General features: G+C 40.7%; 2 protein-coding genes across 4 annotated transcripts in view; one reads left to right on the top strand and one right to left on the bottom strand.

The window, feature by feature from the left end:
- The window catches only part of LOC136864045 (oxysterol-binding protein-related protein 9), an 830,446-nt gene that overhangs the window by 209,574 nt on the left and 595,246 nt on the right, over positions 1-25,626 (top strand). The window lies entirely within an intron of this gene.
- The window catches only part of LOC136864046 (very long chain fatty acid elongase 7), a 51,695-nt gene that overhangs the window by 8,417 nt on the left and 17,652 nt on the right, over positions 1-25,626 (bottom strand). The window contains exons 2-4 of one of the 2 annotated variants that reach the window (XM_067140574.1): positions 15,642-15,729; positions 7,199-7,389; positions 1,613-1,693 (exon numbers count right to left, since the gene is read on the bottom strand). In XM_067140574.1, coding sequence (XP_066996675.1) covers positions 1,613-1,693; positions 7,199-7,389; positions 15,642-15,729 — 360 coding nt within the window. The remainder of the gene's footprint in view (positions 1-1,612; positions 1,694-7,198; positions 7,390-15,641; positions 15,730-25,626) is intronic. The other variant, XM_067140575.1, reaches the window with a different exon arrangement.

Genomic DNA, 25,626 nt, shown 5'->3' with positions numbered 1-25,626 from the left:
GAGACAAGTATAAATCAACAAACTTCCTTTCTTCACCACTCTGTGATTAGTAAATTGTGCAGTTCCACCCCATGGGTTATTTCCGCTGCTCGATTTTCCTTGTCAGTACCTTGTGTTGACGTCATACCTTTACACTGCAGAAGGTACCTACCGTATGTTCAGCAGTTTCTTTTAATTAAAAAAATGTTAATGTACCTTACTTTGTAATGCAGGATAAATTTAGTCATTACTTATGATTATGATATGTATCGAGTAATTAGCCTGATTTTCTGTTCTGTTTTTTGGCTGGGGATGACTTTGAATAAAATCGAAACTTAAGTTCCTGAACTCGAGTTTGTGGTAGAAATTCCATTTGAAACTCATTATAGTGTTTTAAGTGTTTCTTTGCAAGGCAAAAATATATCGATTGTGCTATGTAGGACAAAATTGGTGTTTTGAATATGACACTTCCATTGTATAAATAAGAAATACAGGAGAAAGATATTGAAGAATTCCTACTTTTAAAACCATACGACTTGTTCGATTGTTAGAATGATAGTTACTGTGCGCCCTTTAAAAATATCGAAGAGATGTTGCCTGAATTAAACATTTTATGGCTCTCTCTTGAGATTTCAAAGCGAACTGATAAGGCTTCAGTCTTCTTTCTTCTTTTCCTACCGCTTTTTCCCACACCTGTGGGGTCGCGGGTGTGAACTGCGTCGCACATGTGGATTTGGCCCTGTTTTACGTGTTTCTGTGGTAGTTGATAATGTGGTATGTTGTCTGAATATGAAGAGGAGAGTGTTGAGACGGACACAAACACCCAGTCAACGAGTCAGAAGAATTAATCAGAAATAATAAAAATGCCCGACCTGGCCGGGAGTCGAACCCGGGACCCTCTGAACCGGAGGACATTACGCTGACCATTCAGCCATCGAGTCGGACAACTGATCAGTTGTTCAGTATAACACAATTTTGAAATATATATATTTCAACATTCCAAGTGGGCCCCCTTGCATTGTATAAGAACTTGGAACAAAAGGAGCTTCCGCGTATTTGCGCATTGGCGTGCAAATTAGTTATTGGTTTTATGTTTGTCTCTACATACCTTTGCGAACACATTCTCGGTTATGAACCTGAATACGAGCAAAACTTAAGTCATGCATGTCGATGTTGCGTTGGAAGCAGGGTTAGGCATTTATTTACTCAAACAATTTTCCCTGACGTCACCAAGTTAGTGAATTCAAAGAAATGCTGAAAAGAGACATTTATATTTTGTGGTATTAGTTTTTAAAGGCTGATTTGTGTATTTCTTTAATTATTTCTGTGTTTCATAAAATCAAAAGGAGTTTTTCAAGTCGAGGACTTACTCCCCTCCGTCTCTTTCCCGCTCGTTCGCTCCCTCTCTCTCTTTCATCCCTACCAAACAGCCCGGGGCTGTCACGAGCCAGACACGGAGGCTGTCTGCTTGGAATGGCCTGTCTTACTAGGCCAAACCTAAGCGAAAGGGCAGTCAAGAACGTTATAAGAAAAAGCTGGCTCTATCATACGGTAGGTATAAGCAAAATGAACTCGATTAAATGTGTGAACCAGAAGTAATAGGCCGGACTGAGATATCTCATAATTACCGTACCCTTAGTGCTCTGGGACTTGTTGAGTAGTCCACTGGTTGGCAACGTAGACTGTAGCTAAGGTTGAGCTCCATCATCATAACCTGTAACATACGTTTAGAATTAAACAATTGCGAAACGAACGTGGAATTAACATCACCATTGACTGGATGGTTCATGGTTACTATTAATGCTTACCACAGTAAAATAACTATTTGCCACGGCTTAATACTGTGCTGTGCTGAATTTTGTGCTATGTGTAATGCGCAAGATTTAAACAGAATCGTTCTAATGAAACTAGTTGGTGTTCTGCATTTACTCAATAATTATAGCTTTGACTAAATCCATATGTTTAACTTAACTAGAAACGAAAACTTGTTCATTTTATTAATTCATTAAATACGGTGGTGATATTAAGCTTAAAAGCGGACACCGTTCACTTCTAGATGAGAAAGCGATTATTGCTTATACACAACCAGTTTCTTAAAATTATCTCAAAGTTTGAAACGCTATTGACGGTATTCATGCTGGGCTGAGTGGCTCAGACGGCTGAGGCGCTGGCCTTCTGAAACCAACTTGGAAGGTTCTATCCTGGCTCAGTCCGGTGGTATTTGAAGGTACTCAAATACGTCAGCCTCGTGTTGGTAGATTTACTGGCACGTAAAAGAACTCCTGCGGGACTATATTCCGGCATCTCGGCGTCTCCGAAAACCGTAAAAGTAATTAGTGGGACGTAAAGCAATTATTATTATTATTATTATTATTATTATTATTATTATTATTATTATTATTATTATTATTATTATTGAAGGTATTCGTAATCTATCACGTAATTTTCACAATTTGTGTGTATCATAAAATGTAGTAATAATGTGCGTTCATTAACGATAAGGTAGCAGACTTCATCAGTCTTACTAATAAACGGTGTATAACTTTTATACGAGGTTTATACACCGTTTATGTACAATTTGTTACTAGTAAACCGTGTATAAGCTTCATGTGTATACATCTGTTATAGTTATTCTTTAGTCTTACTAATAAACTTTTATATCAGGTTTATACAGAGAGTGTGTCCAATTTGTTACTAATAAACCGTGTACAAGCCTCCTTTGTATACATCTGTTATAGTTATTCACTGAATTACTTTATACAGACCAAGACCCTTGTATAAGCATTGTATAGCAGCGAGTGACGAAAAAGAAACGAGTGATCAGTTTATTTTAGTGGCATTTACTGTCTGCAGTAATATAATCGTGGCGAAATATCAGACTTATCTATTGAGCACACATTGAAAGAACGGAAAATAACGTTGATGATCTCCAAAATATTTTTAACATACAGTAGAAGACAGAAGAACATTTTTTACCGAGCTCGATAGCTGCAGTCGCTTAAGTGCGGCCAGTATCCAGGATTCGGAAGATAGTAGGTTCTAACCCCACTGTCGACAGCCCTGAAAATGGTTTTCCGTGGTTTCCCATTTTCACACCAGGCAAATGCTGGGGCTGTACCTTAATTAAGGCCACGGCCGCTTCCTTCCCACTCCTAGCCGTTTCCTGTCCCATCGTCGCCGTAAGACCTATTATCTGTGTCGGTGCGACGTAAAACAACTAGCAAAGAAAAAAAGAAGAACATTTTGAGGTCATAGAGGCTGGAAATGTTCGTAAAGTAAAACACCTTGAGAGGCGGAAAGACCCATTTTTCTTAGATGACTGAAGTTTTAAAATTAAATATCCATTTACGAAGGAGTATGCTCGAATTGTCATTAAGTCAGAAATGAAAGATCCTAGGGGTGGCTTTATATCTTGTGAACTTCATGTTCTCACAGCACTACGGATATGAGCTCAGAAAGAGGTTAATGATTATCAGTGACAATTATTACTATGGAACGTTTCTTCTTAATTTGAGGATCCAATGTGCACCCTTCTGCATTTGTTCTTGGAACTAAGAACCCCCACGCACAAGCACGCACTCGCAAACTACATAGACTTCACAAACACAATCCACTTGTCCTCAAGAATTGTACATTTATCAATGATTTTTATTTGATCAATATTATACTACTGATAAAGTGAACACTGCACTGCATACGATTGTCTGGAGATTTAAATGCGCACTGTTTGGGAGATCCTTACTGGGAAATCAGCTAGCCAGCAGTATCACGTAAACAAACGAGACGTTCTTCCTGTCATAAATTAAGAACTAATCGAGATAAAGACTTGAGGCTTGTTTAAAAACTAACTTCCGTATCCGAAGGCCATTTGCCTCGCTTTGACACCCCGTGTAAAGCTAATAGTAAAGACGTTGGTCAGCGACTGACTTTTTCGTGCTTGCGCGTACCACTTTCAGAACATGACTGTTAGGAAAGACACATACGGAATTTTTTTCTATCAAATGTAAAATCAAACTTATCTACGTTGAGCCGAAATGTTTTTTTACCAGCAGTGAAAAAATACAAATATAATGAAGATGAAATGGGAGTTATGACATGATAGGTTCCATGCAATGAAGATATTTTTGTTGCTAGTGCCTTTACGTCGCACCGACACAGGCAGGTCTTATGGCGACGATGGGATACGAAAGGGATAGGAGTGGGATGGAAGCGGCCGTGGCCTTAATTAAGGTACAGCCCCAGAATTTGCCTGGTGTGAAAATGGGAAAACACGTAAAAACATCTTTAGGGCTGCCGACAATGGGGTTCGAACCCACTATCTCCCGGATGCAAGCTCACAGCTGCGCGACCCTAACCGCACAGCCAACTCGCCCGGTGATTTTTTAATTTGGCCTAACGTTCCATTATATTAATATTTTCACACTCGATTACTTTTTAACATTATTTTTGTTAACGGCATTAGATGCGGCTTGAAATTCTGTACATAACTGGATATTCACCTATTTCAACCGATAACATTCAGATATATACACAGATAGGCCTAACGAGCAAAAGTGACCACCATGAACGTGAAGAAACACGTCAGTGAAGTGCAGGAAGAGATTCCTACGGCTTCGAACGAGTGTATACGTGCATTATAGTAACACAATGCGTGTACGACGTTTATTACTTATTAGTAAGAAAAGTATGCAACGCTTATACAGGGTTTATTCAGTGTATAACTATACACGTGTTAAACAACTGTATAAGGATTTTTTTTATTAGTAAGACTGTATTGGTATAGCTAATGACTTCCCTCCCCATATAGCGTTTTTGGTACGGGGGCGGGGATATCTGTATGGCGCTAGCGTTGTTTAGTAAATTGAGTATAGGCGAGCCATGAAGTATAAATATGTATAATAATATAAACACTGAACTCTGTGGTGTGTAGGAAAACTCGGATAAGACTAGGAATGAGCACATCGGAGGAACAGTGAAACTGATTGAATTTCAGAAGAAAATCCAAGCAGGTAGAAGGTGGTATGGGCATATTATGCGCAGAAATGATGAGTACACTTCCTGACACAGAATCTGAGCTGTCTCTTGTACGGAAGAATCAACATCAAATTTGTATAATTTGTCGTAACAAAATATTGTTCATCATTCTCTTTAATATACTGTGGCGGTGTTCGCCATATTAGGCCTTGGGTAGAGCAAGTCAGGCTGGCCCCAGCCGGAATGACGTCAACGAGTTAGGGCCTCACCGCACAGCGAATCTCAAGTCTCCTCTGTTACTTCTCTGTCGTCGCCCTGTCCTCATGCTGGAGGCCTCCCGGTTGTGTGAGAAGGAGCTAGAAGGTGAACCCAGATCTTTCGGACAGATCTTCCGGAGTCGAGAGAGCGCTAGGGTCTTCTCCTTTCGAGGAGATTCTGGAAGGGTCAGCATCCCTATTTAAGGCGGGCCGGACAAGCTCCAGTGGTTCAGCTGGAATTCAGTCAGAGTTGGTGCTGTTGAAGGGTGCTGTGTGCGAGCAATGGGTAGAGTGTTGTGTGTGGTTCAGTGCAGCTGAGAGAAGTCGGCATGGGATAGCGAACGATGATTGCCGTGAGTGCGCGGTCAGTGTACGACATTCAGGATTGTGAGACTGTGATGTGCGCGAGCTGTGAACTAAGTGGATGTGATAGCGTACAGCGAGAGTAACTGTGGAACTGATTTAAACAATGTGGCAGTCGTGGAAGAAGATGTAGCGTGGTTGTTTTAGTTTGTAAGCAATAAAGTGAACAAATAGTGTGACTGGGCATTGAGAGAAGAGAGAGCGCGAACTGGTGTAATGGTGTGTACTGCGTCAGTGTAAGTCTTGGTCCTGGTGTGCATGTCTAGTTGTGTAAACAATTTGTAGTAATTAATAAATCGTAGTCGTAAAATTTAACGCTACCATTTACCTTCCCGCCATCACATTACAGTACATTTCCCCAGTACACACTTCATCAGTGAGCTTGCGTTACTCTGATACGGCAAGAATGTAACAAACAGCATTTAGGACAATTTGTAGCTAATGTCATTCAATATTTGAATTAGTTTTAACAGCATAGAATTCACCATCTTAGTAGCAAAGTGTTGATAAATCTATATGGTAATATGCTCCTTCGTTTTGGTCTTCCTTGTACTCAGGGACATTTTTGAGCTGAATACCTTCTGTATTAGGAAGTGTACGTAAGAAAGAGGAGAATGAGATTGGAAATTGATAAATTTTGGGGAAGAGAAAGACACAAAAATGGAGGATGTTATTGGAGGACAATATGATGGGGAAGCAGTTGAATCCACGATAGGTACAAGACTCGACACGATGGACACTCCTCATAGAAAGCCGCAACCCCATACAGAAATTGGGAAAATCTGAAGACCAAAGTGATTTGTGATATTAGATGATACATTTTCTGTGTTATGCGTAGAATACTTTACCGGTATATCACCATTGTGTATGTTAGACGACAGTAGTTCCTTTTAAACGGTCACCAGTAATAGGTCTACAGCTTAAGAGAGCAAATCAAGGTAGGATGAAAGGAAGGAAATGTTGTGGTAGTATTGAAGAGCATAATTTTGATGTCTAAAGGTTTCCACCATCACTAATAAAGTCTAGTTACACTAAAAGTTACATTGTAACGATATTAAGAATCAGTGAATTTCATAGGTGATATTCTTATACTTGCCACGTTTAAGGATACGAATTTCTATAGCAATGGGAATAATGCAACTAATTTAAATGATTATACTGTATATGGCTGGGAAAACAAGTTTCTTTTGGGGAATGTTAATAGTTTGGCTGTCGATGTAGAAATACCTCATGTCCAAATCATGCGCAGTTTCTCACTTTAGTTTGAATGTCAGTTTACTTCCCAAATGAGGGATGTGGAGAACATAAGGGATTTATTTCTTCTCAGATGACCTGCGATCTAAGAAGTTAGGTTTTACAGTAAGCTGAGTTTGCACTGGGGATGGACTTGAGGAGTTTCTCAGTTTCTAGTGTTATGGTCAAATCGTCCATCTCGAATTCTCTCCATGGAAGTAATAACTTCTTTGTGACGTAAGACGTTAAGTAAATTTTATTTATTTCTACTGATACTTATGTTGGAAATGTAAACAGATATACAGATAATACAGAGTAAAAATAGGAGTCGAGATTCTCCCAGTGATTCGTACCATTCAACACTAACCGCTAAACTGTACCTCTAAACGTACCTCTTTAACTACCCAGCCGTTTAGGAGTACTTGCAGCATGTTTAGCGCGATGATAGTCTTTCGGAAAGAGTAGGGTTGACGGCCGTCCATGATTCGAGGTCCCAGGTGTAGCACCACGTAGAGGTACAAGATGATGAGGGTCACGACCGGCCATGGACTCGCCATCAGAAGCCATTCCTTCACTCTGGGATCTGTATCACAGGATCATATGTTAGTTTCATGTTGTTGGAAGTATTAAGTTGTGGACCAAGCCTGTGGAGCTCTCCTTATAAATAGCATGTTTCACTTCTTCCTACAGGCATTAGCGATCCCGTTAGTTATATAGCCTATTCGTATTTTGTCAATGCAAGTGTGTAATGGTCCTTGTGATCACTGACGTACACTGTAGAATGGATATACTGTAGCTGACATGATGCTTATAATTTAGAATTAATGTAATGAAATTATGTCTTATTAACATTTTTGTAGTGAGGTATCTTTATTATTGTATACCAACAACACATAAATATGATTTTACTTATTTATATACATGGGGCTGATATAATATTTTCCCTCCAACAATCGCTCCCCGAACTAGTCGTTGACAGTTGTAACAAGTATACACTGATTTTGCTGGCTAAACTCAACCCATGTGGTGCTAATGCTGATGCTTGAATCGGGTAGGAAAAACGTAACACACCAAGTTATCGCCTTACTTTCACTAAGTTGCGAACATTATGTTTTTGTAGAATTGCTTGTTTTATAGGCATCACCTTGTAGGATCCATTTGTAAGTATGTTGACGGATTCCTTGTAGTCGACTAATGTTTCAAATGGATTTATTGCATTAGTACACAAGCATAGAACATCAGGAAGATGTAATGTATATATGTATATATGAAAATATCGTTTCCCTTCTTTTAATCACTGAGGCTGATGGTGCTATTGCATATGTTTGCCAAACCCACTGAAACGCATACACTAACCGACCCTGAAAGCCGTACTTTCACTCTGTGCTCTGTTATACTGTACTGGGTGAATAGTATATGCTGAAAAGCTACACATATACGCATGTTTTTACCTTTTGCTCTCTGTCCACAAGCCTGTGCAATTGAACGAAGTGCCACCTTAATCCCTTTTAGGTGCGCTTTCGCCACTCAGGAACATTAAATTATCTTTCGCATTATTATTATTATTATTATTATTATTATTATTATTATTATTATTATTATTATTATTATTATTAACACATACATCGCAAATGGGAAATATCCCGGTAGCAGTGATCACTTACAGTAATGTAATAATAAAGTAAAATTAACATTATTACCCAACAACAACAAACAAACAAGCAAACAAACAAACAAACAACACCGGGCGAGTTGGTCGTGCGCGTAGAGGCGCAGCGGCTGTGAGCTTGCATCCGGGAGATAGTAGGTTCGAATCCCACTATCGACAGCCCTGGAGATGGTTTTCCGTGGTTTCCCATTTTCACACCAGGCTGTACCTTAATTAAGGCCACGGCCGCTTCCTTCCAACTCCTAGGCCTTTCCTATCCCATCGTCGCCATAAGACCTATCTGTGTCGGTGCGACGTAAAACAAAAAAAACAAAAAAAAGTAAACACAGACCAATCATCATACGGTCTTGAGAAATTTTAGACTATAGGTACTCGAAAGAACGGCATTATGCCAACCGGGTTTCCGATGGCGTTATCTTCACTCGTTCTGATAACTGCAGCGAGGCGATTCTTATAAGATCTGAACTGGAAGCATTGGCGGTACGTGTATCATTGTCCGTCATGGCTACAGTTTGTAACGTTTATTTCCCACCGAGCCAGCCTCTGACTAAGATATTATTATTATTATTATTATTATTATTATTATTATTATTATTATTATTAACAAATACATCGCAGTGGCAATGGACACTTACACTAGTGTCTTAATAATATAGTTGAAACATAATTACACAACTACAACAAAAAGAGTACAGCAAGCAGTTCCATGGAAAGAACATATTACAAGAAATACTACTAGTTTAACATGGTAAATCCATCATCATCATATACATATAAAATAGATCAGCTCCCACTTCCTTTCCTCCAGTTAGCTTATTTTAACGCCCATTGCCCATTATGGGGCTCCGAAATGTCTTGCCTCAGAGGAAGGGAATTGGAGAAGTTGATAGGAGAGCTGGATGTATGCATTTTTGAATACAGGTGAATCAACACGCTTCAGCATAGCGCGCGAAACCTTCTCCCGCATTGACGTTAGTCCGTGCAGCCGTGCGTCGTTCCCCTGCTTCGGTGGGATGTACACGACAACCTCTGTGTCAGTGAATATTTCCCCAATGTTGTTACTTTGTTGAAACAGAAATCCACTGAGGCTCCTCCCAGTTGGATTCTAAAATGTGCTGATTGTTTAAAGTTCGCATCATTAGTTGTGACTCGAATCGCTATAGCGTATGGCTCGAATCGCCAGAGCGTAGACGATGACGTGAGCTTATGTGATGCACGTTATTCTTCCTCCTGCTGAGTAATCCAATCCATCTTTTTCTGGGACTGCTCGCCGAAAACTCGTTTCTTGGTGGAATGAAGAAATTGCAGCAGCCAGAAAAGAACGACGTCGCGCTCATAAACGCTGTCGAAAGCAACGTACTGTGGCCAATTTGGTAACATTTTAAAAACCCCAGCGTTAAGGTGCGAGTTCTTATTTGACAGCGTAAGAAAACTTCATGGGGGGAAGGTATTTGTCGCCCATGATGGCACATCCTCTCAAATGTGAACCAAACTTCAATGTATTTCGGGAGTACGAGGACCAACTTTTGTACTGCGAATTTCCATTGCAGACACTATCGCCAGTGATCCACCCACGGTTGCCAATCATCCAGTAAGTCACTTCCCGGGTGTGTCTGGTTCCGGGAATTACAATCCCTATTTCCTTGCTCTATAGCGTGAGGCAGAACGCCATCATCTATGTTTTGCTGCTCACACTTTAGAGGATTATAACGTGCCTTTTACGGATGGGAAAGCGCCTTGGAGCTTTGCAAGGACACGAATCCCGGTCCAGATAACGTCCATAACCAGATGTTGAAACACCTCAGTGAGGATAGCCTCTTATATCTTCTTGAGAAGTTCAACCAAATCTGGATAGGAGACGTGTTTTCCTCACAGTGGCGAGAGGGAGTAGTAATTCATTTCCTCAAGTCTGACAAAGATTCTAAGTATGCTGGAAGTTACAGACGTATTCTTCCCCTAACTGTCTTTTGTAAACTATTTGAGAGGACGATGAATCGCCCACTTGTATGGTGTTTGGAGGAAAGAGAACGTTTTTCCGAGTACTAATATGGTTTCGAGCTGCACGCTCCACCACTGACCACTTGGTACGCCCGGAGAGTTCGACCCAGGATTCGTTTATCCGAAAACAGCATTTGTTGTCTATGATAGCCTATGACACCACATGGCAATATGGCATCCTTTCAGCCCTGCATCAGTGGAAATTCCGGTTAACTTGCCGGTTTTTATTGCGAATTATTTGTCCCTCCGTCTGTTCCTTGTTTTAGGAGGGAGGGCATATTTGCAATATCATCTTCAGGAAAATGGAGTCCTTCAGGGGTCGGTTCTTGGTGCCATTCTGTTCTCGATTGCCATAAACGGTATTGTCGCTGTTGCTGGTTCAGTAGTAGTACCGTCGCTGTATGTGGACGATTTTGTTCTCCATTATAACTCACAAAGACCGGGCGAGTTGACCGTGCGGTTAGTGAGTTCGAACCCCACTGTCGGCAGCCCTAAAGATGGTTTTCCATGGTTTCCCATTTTCACACCAGGCAAATGCTGAGGCTGTACCTTAATTAAGGCCCGCCCGCTTCCTTCCAACTCCTAGCCATTTCCTACTCGATCGTCGCTGTAAGACCTATCTGTGTCGGTGCGACGTGTAAAGAAAGAAGTCCGTACCAACGCCGATCATTGCTAACATGGAAATATTGTTTAATCGTGTTAACTAGCCATGGTTTTTGTCATTTATTAAGGAGTAAAATCGCGTGGCCATCGATCTGCATCGATAAGGAAAATTGTGAAGATGGTTATTAAAAAATGAGAAAAAATCGCGAAGGAACAGTCACTTGAAGAATAAGAAAAGGAGTCATGAAAAAAGGAATGACTGCCTTTACATTAGATGCACTAATATCCCAGAGTCGCAAGAAAACTTAATGTGACGGCCTACAATATCGACAGCTCATAAAACTGACCAACAGTAACATTACATTGACCATTGTTGTGACGTGATTTGTACCTTTTGCTGCCACTCATCTCCGATAGATGGGATTACTGCTGCGTCCCCAGTAAAACCGCATGCGTGAATATTGGCGGAAAGTAGCTGAGGAGTGAGATAGCACATCCTACACAGCTGTAAAAGAAAATGCAACATCCACAAGGACATTTTATTCACAAGTGATGTGACAGATAGCAGTTCATCTCTGCAGGGTATATGATTACAAATTCAGACCAAATGAAACAAACTTCACAGTAAAGGGTGCCCAAACAGTCGCATCAGTACACACTGTAACTCTTTCTGGTGGCAATGCAGGCGTGTATTCGCGCATGCAAACGATCATGAAGGTGTCGAATGGCATCCTGAATAGATTGTCCCAAGCATCTTGCACCTTTTGATGCAATTCGGCAATGGTTCTTGCAGGCTCTGGAGAACATGTAAGTTCCCGCTTCATCATGTCCCATACTTGTTCAATTGGCGAGAGATCCGGTGATCTTACTGACGAGGGCGGTTGTTGTAAACAACGTAGATCTCGTTGCGTCGCAGCAGCTGTGTGTGGACGTGCATTATCCTGCTCAAAAAGCACATCACCTTCCTGTAGAAGAAATGGCAGTAGCACGGGGCAACAACCTGTGCAATGTAACGGGCATTGGTTACGTTACCCTGCAGAAACACCAACTGTGATCGCGAGCTGCAACTGATGGCCCTCCACGTCATGAAGCCTGGGGTGGGACCTGGGTGTAGTTGGCGAATGCTTGGCGTTGTCGTGGTGTCAGTGGTAGCCTGGCCAGAGGCACACCTGATGGTAATCCTGCTGCAAGCAGACGGTTCCCAATGGTCCTTGGTGACACAGCAGGTTCAATATGTGGCTGGATTTCGTTCCAGGATGATGTTTGATCGGCCACCGCTGTTCGCACAATGCGTCGATTTTGACGTGCGTCTGTACTACGTGGACGTCAAGAGCCGTGTGTACGGGTGTGGGAATATTCCACAGACCACTGCTGAAAGCAGCGACACACCACCGATACACTGTGCCGAACATGAGCAGCAATCTTTCGATAAGTCCTTCCCGCAGGCCTACAGTGCAACCCACTTCCAATGGCTGCAGTTGTTCAACGGAAGCACGTACTCGTTTGCGGGGTGTGGTGTACCATAGAATGAATGATGCAAACACTGTTCACATCTAACCTCAGTACAGTTAGTACCTGCAGAGTGAAAACGGAGTGCGCACAGACCGTTCTCCTGAGTGCCATCTGATGGCTGATGTCCGTGGCAAATTACAGTAATCAGTAACACAAGAACCCCTCTGTATGCACATATTATACCCTGGTGCCACTGAACACACTCCTTTATAATGATGCATGTTTTTATTTTTTTGCAGTGTATGTAATTGTCCCATCAACGACGGGTATTACAGTTAGTCATTTTAGGGAAGGTAAGTCGTTGTTGTGTATTAGATCCACTGACAGTTTTATATTCACAATCGTTTTCACCATCATATTCATTTTTAAATAATTTTGGTCAGTAGGTAAATTTTAAATTTTAGTCCAGCATTTCATTTCGTATCACCTCGCACTCATTGGCTGAGTGGTCAGCGTTGAAGCCTTCTGTTCAGAGGGTCCGGGGTTCGATTCCCGGTCGGTCGTGAATTTTAATCACGCCTGATTAATTTTTCTGGCTAGGGAAATGGGTCTGTTTGTTTGTCCCAACACTTTCCTCTTCATATTCAGACAACACACTACACTACTAACCACCACAGGAACACGCAATAGTGATTACATCACTCCATATAGGATTGGCCAAATCCATATATGCGACACGGTTCGCACCCGCGACCCATAAATGTGGGAAATGCGGAAGAAGAAGAAAATATTTCATTTCGTATCATGTTTTAAAATTAGGGGCTTATGACCGTGATGTTAGGCCCGTTTAAACAACAATCATCATCATCATCATGATGATCGTAGTCATTCATTATTCCTTATCATAAATCCCTTTGTTTGCCTCTAACAACTAATCGTTGATACCATTATCTAACTGTTTTGGTTCTCCATTTTAGGACGTTGTTATATCGCATACGTAGCTTGAAACCCTGACGCTTGAGTACGCATTGGAGGTTTTCAATCAATGGTGCAATCGCATGCTAGTACCCTACCATTGGGTATAGTCCGGCTCCATGGCTAACTGGTTAGCGTGCTGGCCTTTGGTCAGAGGGTTTTCGGGTTCGATTCCCGGCAGGGTCGGGAATTTTAACCAACATTGGCTAATTTCTCTGGCACGGGGGCTGGGTGTATGTGTCGTCTTTAGCGTCATTTCATTCTCATCACGACGTGCAGGTCGCCTACGTGAGTCAAATCGAAAAACCTACACCTGGTCAGCCGAACATGTCCTCGTACACTCCCGGCACTAAAAGCCATACGCCAATTCATTTCATCATTGGTTATGTATATATTTAGTAATCTTGGATTTTCTTTTAATGTTTTCCTAGATTACTAATAAATAGGATACGAAGGTTGTATTCGTTGTCCACCGGTATTATCTTGTGTTGAACGTAGTAATGAGCTTTCCATCTGATTGGTAAGAGCTGTATACCCAGCTCTACTGCCAATTTATTACTAATGTAGTGTGTTATGAATTTAATCGATGTAATCTTACCTCAGGTTATATAAATAAGTCTTGAAGTGAGTTACCATGTAGTTTTTGTGGTTATTGTTTTGAGGGGGAAGTTCAACTAGACAACAATCCCCTGATAGCCGGTGCAGACTAATAATTGCGTAGCTGACTTGTGCCTAAGTAGATGATGCCTGTATCTTCTTTCTGTTTGAAGCAACGATGGTTCTCGCAGTAAAAATTTTCCGGGTCGGAGAGCAGTGGTCAATGAACGCGTTCCAGACGTTTCATCTCCAACTGCCGTTGACATCTTCGGTGATATTTGGCCTTGGTTGAAGATTTCTTCTTGTCGTCAAGGAGGCGGATATTTCGCAAACATGTCTCTGAAAATGTCTGCTACAATTTCATAAATAGTATTTTCTACGAAGAGTTTGTTTGGATCACTGCTTTCCATCCCAAAAGATTTTACCTAGATTCCCACTGGCAGTTGAGACTTACATTATATTAAGAGAATGTTTGTTATACATTTTCTAACATCAAATCCCTTTCGGAAACTTACCTACATTATTATCTGGGAAATTAACCTCTGTCCTCACACTAGTATGTGTTCTCCCATATCATGAGTCCTCGTGGTTCTTAATGATATAGCTGAATAGGTCTACAGTTCTGCATCACACTTCATTTCCCGACATGAAAATATACACTGTTGATAAAAATCGTGGGTAAAGTTAATGATATTACAATGCTGTATACTGTATGCCATTTGCACCGATCGAATAGCCATTTTCTGTGCTTCAAATGCCAAAATCGAATCTTGGCACAAAAGGTTGGTATTTAAGTATTTTGAAATTCGAGAGTGCGTGTTAGTAAATTTAAGGGTACGCTAAGGAACACCTTTTGTGTGCAAAAATTTGCACTCCGCTGTCTGTTAGATCTAGACAAGTACGTAAGTTTCTCATTATATTAATACTTGTAAATTTATTTTTTGTCATTACTGGTTCTTGTTATCACTAAACTCTCTATAATTGACAAGTTTACGCAACGTAAACAATAGCCTACTGTACATATCTAAGCATGGTTTAAGTGATTTGATAGAACCTGGGGATGTTCTTGTAGAACGAAACATGTCATTCTTTTTATAATAGTGTGTATTTTTACAGGTGTGTTTATAGTGTTAGAATTTATATTGTAATTGCAGTGTGTTTGATGGACTGAAATTTTTTTGTTACATTTAGTCTCTTAGATCGGTGGAAGTTGGAGGAAACTTCAAAAAATTAATTAATGTAATTAGTTAGTTACTTACTTGCAGAACAACTTATTTCAATGGCTGGTTGGATTGAAGAGCATAATATGTTTGTAACTTCCATCATGAGAATCATAAGAACTTATCTGTTTCATAGCCCTGTTCAGTAACATCTCTACCCATTGGATATTCTGACGTTCATAGGATGTTTTCGCTATTTTTTAAATATTTATTGTTTGAAACTGTTGCATTCTATAACAGTATAACATACCTCTTGAAAATTGTATATATTTCGTATTCATTTTATTGATTTTCATGCAAAATAGTTTTCCCATTACTTACCTCCTCGCTGGTTGACAACGTAGTCGTAGTTGCTGGCAAAGTTGTGTAGCGCATCCATCATACTCCGGAGTGCTTCTCTCCTTTGCACCTAGCATCAAACATATAAACTTTAATTTCATATACATTATTGCAAATCGGTAGATATGCAGTATAATTTGTATGGCACCTCTTCATTATGTTATTTTCCCCAACCTTTAGAAAATAGCACTCTTTGTGAGGTCTGAGAAGTGTTGTCTTTTCACCTGACTCAGCACCCCTTCGCCACTGGACTTCGTGAATGGCGTATGTCTGGTCTTTCTAGTTTTTCATTACCTGATTTACCTGTGGTTCATGTTGATTTCCATGTATGTCTCATTCAAAATTTATTAATGCGGGCTGTGTCTGGTGCCGGCCCCGTGGTGTGGGGGTAGCGAGCCTGCCTCTTTTCCGGAGGCATTCTTTATGGCTTTGAGGGCCATGGTCCTTCGGGGCTGTTGCGGGTTTGATTCCTGGCCTGGTCAGGGATTTTTACATGCATCTGAGGGCTGATTCGAGGTCCACTCAGCCTACGTGATTACAGTGGAGGAGCTATCTGATGGTGAGATGGCGGCCCCGGTCTAAAAAGCCAAGAATAACGGCCGAGAGGATCCGTCGTGCTGACTACACGACACCTCGTAATCTGCAGGCCTTCGGGCTGAGCAGCGGTCGCTTTGAGGGCCATGGTCCTTCGGGGCTGTTGCGGCATGTGGTTTGGTTTTGGTTTTGGTCTGTGTTTGGTGTCAGATCTCTGGCAAGTAAATTGGTGTAATTTGTGCAGTCTCCCTGAGCACTGTGTACTGATAGTAAACACATCCTTTTCGGACTCGAGCTGGTGGGTAGATGAATGACTGTTCCGAGTGATTCCAAAACCTGTTCTGTGTATTATTTTTTGAATGATGTTTAGATGGAACCACTAATGATTAGGCACTTTTCGACCTGCTTTCCAAGTCGATCTCTGCATTGAAACCCACATTTCTTTGGTATTAAAGCAGATCTTTTTTTTCTAGCCATCTTCTATAAGCACTACTCATGTTCGCTTAGCAAACGATTTTAAAACTCTATTAGCGTTATTTTCAAAAGCAGGGCATTCTTTTCCACTGCCGACTTAGTCAATGTAACCTTTAAGTTTTCAGTCTGTTGGCCTTTTTTATAAAATGGAAGCGGTTGGCATTAATTTATTAATTCATAAACGCTTTGGAGATTAAAATATCTTTATCCGATACGGTTGACTTCCCCATCCGGAAAATGAAAGCCATTGCTTTCAACGACAAAATCCAGTCGATAAGTACCTGAAATGAAAGGGGGTTGAATTTAATATATAACCCTTGCCCTGTTTCTCTACGGGTTCGGTCGGGTATGAAGTGAAATGAATCTTCGTAGGTAGTTTTTTACGACGGATGCCCTTCCTGACGTCAAACTCATCAGAGGAGTTATTGCGATGAAATGAATGACGTGATATATATGTTAGTAGGAAGGGAGAGGGTGAAACCCTGTGCTGGCACATAGCCTACTCCTATAGAATAGCACCAAGGGAGTCTGCTCAAGGCGTTATGTCCCCATCCGACGGACGAGAAGCCATCAAAACTGTACATTTAAAAACTATTCCAAATTTCAGAACCAACCAGGAGAGTACCATAATACAAGACTGAGAGATAGATCTGGTTTGCCACTCCTGTACAGAAATACTATGGTTTGACTGACACATGCAAGTTATCTTGGACCTCGTATTTATAATACCTTACCTCCCCGAGTCACAAACAAACCCGAAGTAAAAACAAATTTCAAATACTGGCTTCTACAGACATATGTAACAAGAACAATAAATTTTCATTTTAAATGTTTTTATCACTCGTAATTAGCCTTTAGAATTTATCTAAACAAAAATGAAAAAGCTGACAGAGGGGCCTAAATTCATTAATGTTTATATAAATGTGTACCCGTAAATTACTGTTACAAATTATTTCTGTTAAACAATTGCCAGCACCAATTATTGACTTAATATATATATATGTAAGTGTGTATTATAAAATAAGTTAGCATATTTTGCCGCCATTGTATTGCTAATTCATTGAAGCCCACACACAAGCATTGCTTATGTGAGATTCATTGTTATTTATTATTTATGTAAAATATAACACATAACTCTCAATAAATAAACAGCGACATATGGCCCCACTCCATATGAACACTGCGGAGAGGTTTGGGATTTAATACAGGCTTTTGGCATGCAATCTTGGCCGGCCAACATTCTGATAGTGAACATTTTTTCAACCAATGGGACTCGAACCGGCTACCCACGGTGACAGACCATATCGATTGCTTACTTCTAAAACCTCGTATCTCCCAATGCACTTCCTATCCATTTTCTTCCTTAAGACTGGTCACGCCTCCCAGCCACATATGGATGTACAGTCCATCAGAACAATTTTCGTTGTGTTCATTTTCCTATGCTGACGTGTAAAGGAAAATGAACCTTAAATACATTAAACTGTAGAAGTGCTTAAATTCGCCATGAAAACAACATTCCTACAATACGGTATGGTAAGGTCCATTTTCCTTTACACGTTAGCATAGGAAAATGAACACTACGAAAAAGGTTCTGATGGACTGCATATAAATGTGTGGCTGGGAGGCGTGACCAGTGTTCAGGAATATAAAGGGTAGGAAGAACATTGTAACATACGAGGTTTTAGAAGTAAGCCGACGACATACACTTCACGCCATAGCGATCATGTCCACCAGGCAGGTTAGTGTGTGATAATATATACAGCAAGTAAAACTAAATAAATGAAAATAGAGTGGAAGAAAAAACAAAATGCATATGTTGTGCTTGAAAAATTTCGACGAACTAATATTTGTTTTCCTTTTGGGTACTTGTTTTACGGCGTACTAAGACATTTAAGGTTTTCGGCGACGGAAGGATGGGAGCGGACTAGGACTGGGAAAGTAGTGGCCATGACCTTATGGTACAACACCAGCATTTGCCTGGTGGTTCTGCAGAAAATATGGAGGTACCTGAGAAATCGGTTCGCCATAGAATTGGGAAGGTTCCCTCCTTGTCGTTCAGGTGATCCTGGCGGTCATCCAGAATCCAAGTGGCCATAGTTTATATCGCTGATATTCTTAGTGGCATCGTCAAGCCAAGAATCACATCGAGCAACTTGAAAAAGAGCAAAACGCCAATTCATCAGGACAATGAGAATTCTGAAATTGTAGCTCACACTGCTGACTGTGAAGCAGAATCTACGGAGGGTGTTCAGGAAGTGAAAACGCAAGTTTGACACTCGAAATCGTAGATGTGTCAGGAAAAAGTAAGCGAGACGAATTTAACTCAAGATATAACCAGCAAATTATATATCACCGGGCTAGTTGGCCATGCGGTTAGGGGCATGCATCTGTGAACTTGCATCCGGGAGATAACGGGTTCAAACTTCACTGTCGGTAGCCCTGAAGATGGTTTTCCTTGGTTCCTCATTCTCACACCAGGCAAATGCTGGGGTTGAACCTTAATTAAGGCCACGGCCGCTTCCTTCCAACTCGTAGGCCTTTCCTATCCCATCATCGCCATAAGACCTGTGTCGGTGCGACGTGATGCATGTTGTGAAATAAAATAAAAAGCAAATGATATTCATCGACGAAAAAAAGGCTTCTTTGTTGGAACCTGTCGTACAAGAACGCAGATATGTTGACACTTATGATTCATTGGTTTTTCGAAATTATTCGTCTTATGGGAGCAAAAGACCGCAACACTTGAAATTGCAGTTCAGAAATTGGGTTCAGCAACTATTTGACGAGTTCGTTTACCCAGGTACCCAAGATATTTCAAACACTCCCAGCCCTAGTTCCAATTATGGTGGTACTTCATCGAGCTGAAATAAACAGACCGTTCAGACCGTACTTCATGATCATGATGATGATGATGGTGATCTGGCATTGCGCACCTCCTCAAACGAAACTGTTTGGTGATCCTTTTGTTTCTTTTTAGTTTACGTTAAAAGTGTAACCCGAAATATTTTCTTTAATATTTGCTTTGCGTTCTTTGTTAAGAAAAGTGCGTTTAAAAAAAGTATGTTTTTTATGCTTCCACCATGAATTTATCGTTGAAATAAAATGTTCAAAATAATAATAATAATAATTATGAAATCCTTTTCAAAATAAACGCACCACCTCATTTTCTTTTTTCTGTAAATAAAACAATCAAAACTAATAATTCAAAACGATTTACCTCGGAGTGACCATAACACTTCTTCAGGAAGAATTTTCTGCTGATTACAATTACATCATACTTTTTTTTATCCGGCATTCAATATTTTTCAAGATGTAGTCGAATGTCTGTTTATCCATTCGGAAATATTCTTAAAATTTCCCGGGGTGAGCTTTGGGTTGTGGTAAGTATGGTATTGACCTACTTCAGGGCGAGTCGTGTTTATTTTGTGGACGTTCATCATCATTTAATGTTTCATTTTGTGATTAAATATTATCTACTTTCGACAAATACACAATAGATTCTCTCGTGATAACTCCATGATGCCAACTGACGGACGCTCCCGCGAGCGGTGCACTATAACCACAAATATAGCAGAGACAATACGCGACACTGCGAGGTATCGAGGGACAGCGATTAGAGCTCTGTCTAGCGGAGTGACCTGATAGTTACTGATTCTGTCATAAGAGCACGTGTATTTGTTTGTGTAGTTTTTGGGATTATTTATGCGTTTGCATTAAGTTAACATAAGTAAATAGTAGCGTGTGTCATTCCTTTATATCTCCTGTCACTATGAGTGGAAAGATATGTGCTGCGTTTGGCTGCAATAACTATGTAGTGCAGAAGGATTCGCGGTCTTCCTTCCGTTTCCCTCGTGACAAGAAAATGTAAATACTGTGTTTGCATAAGCCTATATATTCTTCCAGTTACAAAGATATTTTTTAAATTTTTGCTAGGGACTTTACGTCGCACCGACACAGACAGGTCTTATGGCGACGATGGGATAGGAAAGACCTAGGAGTTGGAAGGAAGCGGCCGTGGCCTTAATTAAGGTACAGCCCCAGCATTTGTCTGGTGTCAAAATGGAAAACCACGGGAAACCATCTTCAGGGCTACCGACAGTGGGATTCGAACCCACTATCTCCCGGATGCGAGCTCACAGCCTCGCGCCTCTAAGCGCACGGCCAACTCGCCCGGTAAGATATTTTTATAGAAGGCCTACTTCCTAAATTTCTGACCTACGCGACCCATATTTTAGCTGACTTAAAATATAATAAGCTTATTTTATTGTATTAGTGCAGCAGTTAACCTTCAGTACCGATGTGTTGTTGTAGGTGTGATCTGTGGGTTTTGATTTAATTCAGGAAAATGCATATGCATATGTGTATGACTGATTGTGTTCCAAGTTACCCCATTTGGAATGCCGTAATGCATTGTCAAGCACTGAAGAAAATATGGGTGATTTAAGAAATGTGATGATGATGCAAATTTGCTTTACCTTAAAGTAATGGCAAGTATTGCTTATAGGGAAATTTTGAATGTGTTTGCAGCTAAATTTATAGATTTTCTTTCTGTTAGTAGGCTTCAACTTAAAAGAAAAATTGTCCAGCTCTTAAATGTAAACTCATTGAATCATGTGTGTAAGGAATGTCCCGATATTTTTATTGACAAGTGTGCTAATGTGATGTAAAATGCTTTTAAATGAGAAAAACTGAGCTCGATAGCTGCAGTCGCTTAAGTGCGGCCAGTATCCAGTATTCGGGAGATAGTAGGTTCGAACCCCACTGTCGGCAGCCCTGAAGATGGTTTTCCGTGGTTTCCCATTTTCACACCAGGCAAATGCTGGGGCTGTACCTTAATTAAGGCCACGGCCGCTTCCTTCCAACTTCCAGCCCTCTCCCGTCCCATCGTCGCCATAAGACCTATCTGTGTCGGTGCGACGTAAAACAAATAGCAAAAAAGAAAAAAAAGAGGAAAAAAAGACAAATTTAGCCGTGAAAGTTCAGGCAGGTATGCTAAAGCTAAAAAAGTAATGCATAAATGAAAGATGAAGCCCTTTCACATCAGTCCATTTCACATCTTGATTATATGTCTAATTTCAGTCTTTAAATAATAACCTGTTAAATAATTCTTCATTCATGTATCCAAAATTGCTTTAGCAACTTTGAAGTTAATATTTTAGCAACACTTTCTTTCCAGTCGTAATTTATTTATCCATTTCCCTATATACATTTCCATTGATATTTGAATTTAGCGCGAATTTTCGGGTCACGCCACTGGGAGCGCCACTCGCGACTTGTCTTCCATTTTAACAAGGCTAAATCCGGAAGTTTTCGCGTATTGTCTGTACTGTATTTGATAATCACCACCAGCTAGAATCGCCCGGGTTCGCCTCGCTGTTTGCAACTGTACAGTTTTCGCGATAAAGCGTAGCGCGGTGGACGGATTATTTGACTGGTCTTTCGCATTGAGGCGGATGTCAGTCCGAACCTGTGCTTAAAAAATGAACTCATTAGACACTCAAAGAACTAGCTGCTTACTATCTATCCCAAAATATCAGGCGGAAGAAACGGAGGGCACCTGTTTGGGTACATCCGATAGTTGCTCAACGAACAATGAAGAGTGCTTTTAAAACTCTCTACACATACTTATGTGAATATGGAAGCAAGTTTTTAAACTACTTCCGCATGTCTGTTCGATCGTTCGATGAGTTGGTTGCGAAGATTGGACCCATTTAATACGTTGTGACGTACAGAATTTTAGTGTGTCCTGCGGAGCGCCTGGCTGTTACTTCACGGTAAGTACTTGTTTAACCGGGCCATGCGGTTAGGGTCGCGCAGCTGTGAGCTTGCATCCGGGAGGTAGTGGGTTCGAACCCCAGTGTCGGCAGCCCTGAAGATGGTTTTCCGTAGTTTCCCATTTTCACACCAGGCAAATGCTGCGGTTATACCTTAATTCCACGGCCGCTTCCTTCCCACTCCTAGGCCTTTCCTATCCCATCGTCGCCATAAGACCTATCTGTGTCGGTGCGACGTAAAGCAAATAGCAAAAAGGTACTTGTTTATGCAAAAACAACTTAATTCCAATGATTTCTATAAGCTAAATTGTGATGTTTAAAACTAGGACGAAAACAAATATGCTTAGCCGTACATTATCGTATACATAAGCGCAAATTTGAGCAGTTTTAAAATAATTATTCTAAGAACTATCCTCGATAATGGTGTATTTTGTTTATTACAACTACACTCATAGACTGATAAGTCTGTGACGCGGAACCCGCCTAACTGTGCACGCTTCAATTTAAAGCATTAATAGTAATTTCGTGGAGCAGTTCATAGTCTGGTGCAGCTCTTGTAAGGCAGATCCTCTAACGAGGGTGGGCGGCATCTGCCGTGTATGGGAGCTACATGTTTTAGTAGTGTAGGAGAGTGTTGTGTGTGAATTTCAGTAGTTTTGGGGGCAGTTCAAATAACCTGTCCCCGAGCCAGGGGAAATCTATTTAAGATTGAAATCTCCGACCCGACCGGGAATCGAACCCGAGGCCCTCTGTACCGAATTTGACTGCTCTGACCATTCAGCCAAGGAGCCGGACATTTAAAGCAGTGAAATCACGTGATTCGTGAGCGGAGGTGCGGAGAGCTCCTTTCCGCCGCGGTACCGCCGTTTAGCGGTCAATACGTACATACTGGTGCAAAATGTTGCGTGTTAGAATATTCATATTTTCTTCGAAAAGCTAAGTTGCTAAAGATAATCACGAGTTCATCTCATTCGAAATCTGACTGTTCTACATGGAATATGATAGTGAACTGACCTGTTCGTTCATATTGCAATGTTTTAACTGGTTATTGAGAGTGTGACTACATTTAATCTATCGATTAATTCGCTGTGAAATTTAACTTTATATACTAGCATACTCTTCTTGATAATAGAGTGGGATTTTTCAGGAAATTATTAAAAATGCACACAATGTGAACTACTCCAATAATTAGCTTCTTCTCCAGCATTTGTTGAAAACGTTCAGGATTATTTATTCTCTTGCTATTGATCATGTTTCGTCTTTATTCTCTCTCCGGGTGGTGTAAAACGATACGAGTATCTGATGAACACACGCAGTGTAGTAATTTGAACATCCATATATGGAAGGACGCTAACTTATTTTACTTAATTGCTGATGAAATTTTGAAGTTTAGCAGTAATGGAAATAGATCCTCCTGAATATCGAGCAGGGATGTTTTAGTTTATCACTGAGGTGAGGTATTTCAATCAAAACTTGAACTTCATTTTTCTCAGAACTGCGTTTCTGGGAACTAAGTTTACTAAGAAACTGGTGAACCAAAACACATGAAACTCTTCTTGTTCGTATCTTATTGACAAATTGATGTACCAGTGGAATATGCCGTAAATGAAATATAAAATATTTTATAAATTTGTTTCCAGAACTTCGTTAAAATGTTAATATCCTTCAAGAAAATCATTACAAAAATATCTAATAACAATTTCTTCAGTGTTCCAGAAATGACCACATAGGGAGGTCTCACTTAAAGTCGGCCATTCGTAATGAGATGTTTTCTGCGTTTTACTGTCCATGTTTTCCGACGATCAAGTTGTATGTCCAATACGAGCATAAACGTGAATTGTTTTACATGTTAAGGAAATTACAATGTCTATATCTTTGTAGTATTGCCATGTAGTACGTCTAGAATAAAGCTGACTATTGCCATATTACAAAAATATAACTCATCCCTGCAATTACGCAACATTAGTTATTTGGACTAAAAGGTACTGTTGGACATAAAATAATATACCTTCCTGTCCTTTTCTCCGAGTGAATGAGAAATAGCGCATGAAGGTTGGCTGCCAAAAACTGTCTGGGAGATAGTGTGTTCGAACCCCAGTGTCGGCAGCCCTGAAGATGGTTTTCCGTGGTTTCCCATTTTCACATCAGGCAAACACTTGGGCTGTACCTTAATTAAGGTCACGGCCGATTTTCCCACTCCTAGCCCTTTCTTATTCCATCGTCACCAGAGGACGTATCTGTGTCGGTGAGCCGTAAATCCAATTGTAAAAAAATGTCTGGACCAAGGTGCTCAGCTGGGCGTCCGTTGAGGCTAGCCCAGTGCGGCCGGTTGGCGTGACGTAAATGCGGGCAGCTTACGTAGCAAGCATACGCCACAGTGAAGTGAGAGAGCGAAGGCACTTCGCAGGAAGGGAACGGTGACGTTCGATTGTAATTACGAAGCTCTCCTCCACTACTGAGCGAAATGGTGAATGAGGTACAGTATTTAAGAAAAAAACGTTATAGTCGCAAGAAAACCGACGTTTTCAAAATATTCCTGTTTGATTTACACTGCACTCGATGTAAACAGTCAGTTTTTATTTTCTTATATTTATACATTGAAAGAAAAATAATTTTTGTTTTACGATTTACAAAGGTTGGTTTAAGCGTACAAGCCACGATTTACAATTCCTTGCATGGGAATGACCGTATTTCCATTTCTTAAAAAGTAAAATTCCTGTTATTCATTCAGCTAAAAGTAATAAATTTACATTAGTCAACACGTCTACTGCTTAATTTTGCACAGTGTTGTTGTGGTGGTGTTCGAGTTTCCCTGTTTACCGAATTTAAAAATCGTATTTAAAACTTATCAAGCGTCCGATGATAATAGCTAGCTCCTAAATGGCGAGAGAGTTTCATATCGAGCGGGAACATAATGTTTACTATCCAATATTGAAGTACAACCACAATGTAAATGTATCTACCGAATAGATGTACAGTATATCTTCAAATAACCGGGCGAGTTGGCCGTGCGGTTAGTGGCGCGCGGCTGTTAGCTTGCATCCGGGAGATAGTGGGTTCGAATCCCATTGTCGGCAGCCCTGAAGGTGGTTTTCCGTGGTTTCCCCATTTTCACACCAGGCAAATGCTGGGGTTGTACCTTAATTATGCCACGGCTGCTTCCTTCCAACTCCTAGGCCTTTCCT

This window comes from Anabrus simplex, chromosome 2, assembly GCF_040414725.1.
Source record: "Anabrus simplex isolate iqAnaSimp1 chromosome 2, ASM4041472v1, whole genome shotgun sequence".
Taxonomy (NCBI): Eukaryota; Metazoa; Arthropoda; class Insecta; order Orthoptera; family Tettigoniidae; genus Anabrus; species Anabrus simplex.
The sequence above is the reverse complement of the archived record's forward strand: the minus strand, read 5'-3'. Positions and strand labels throughout refer to the sequence as shown.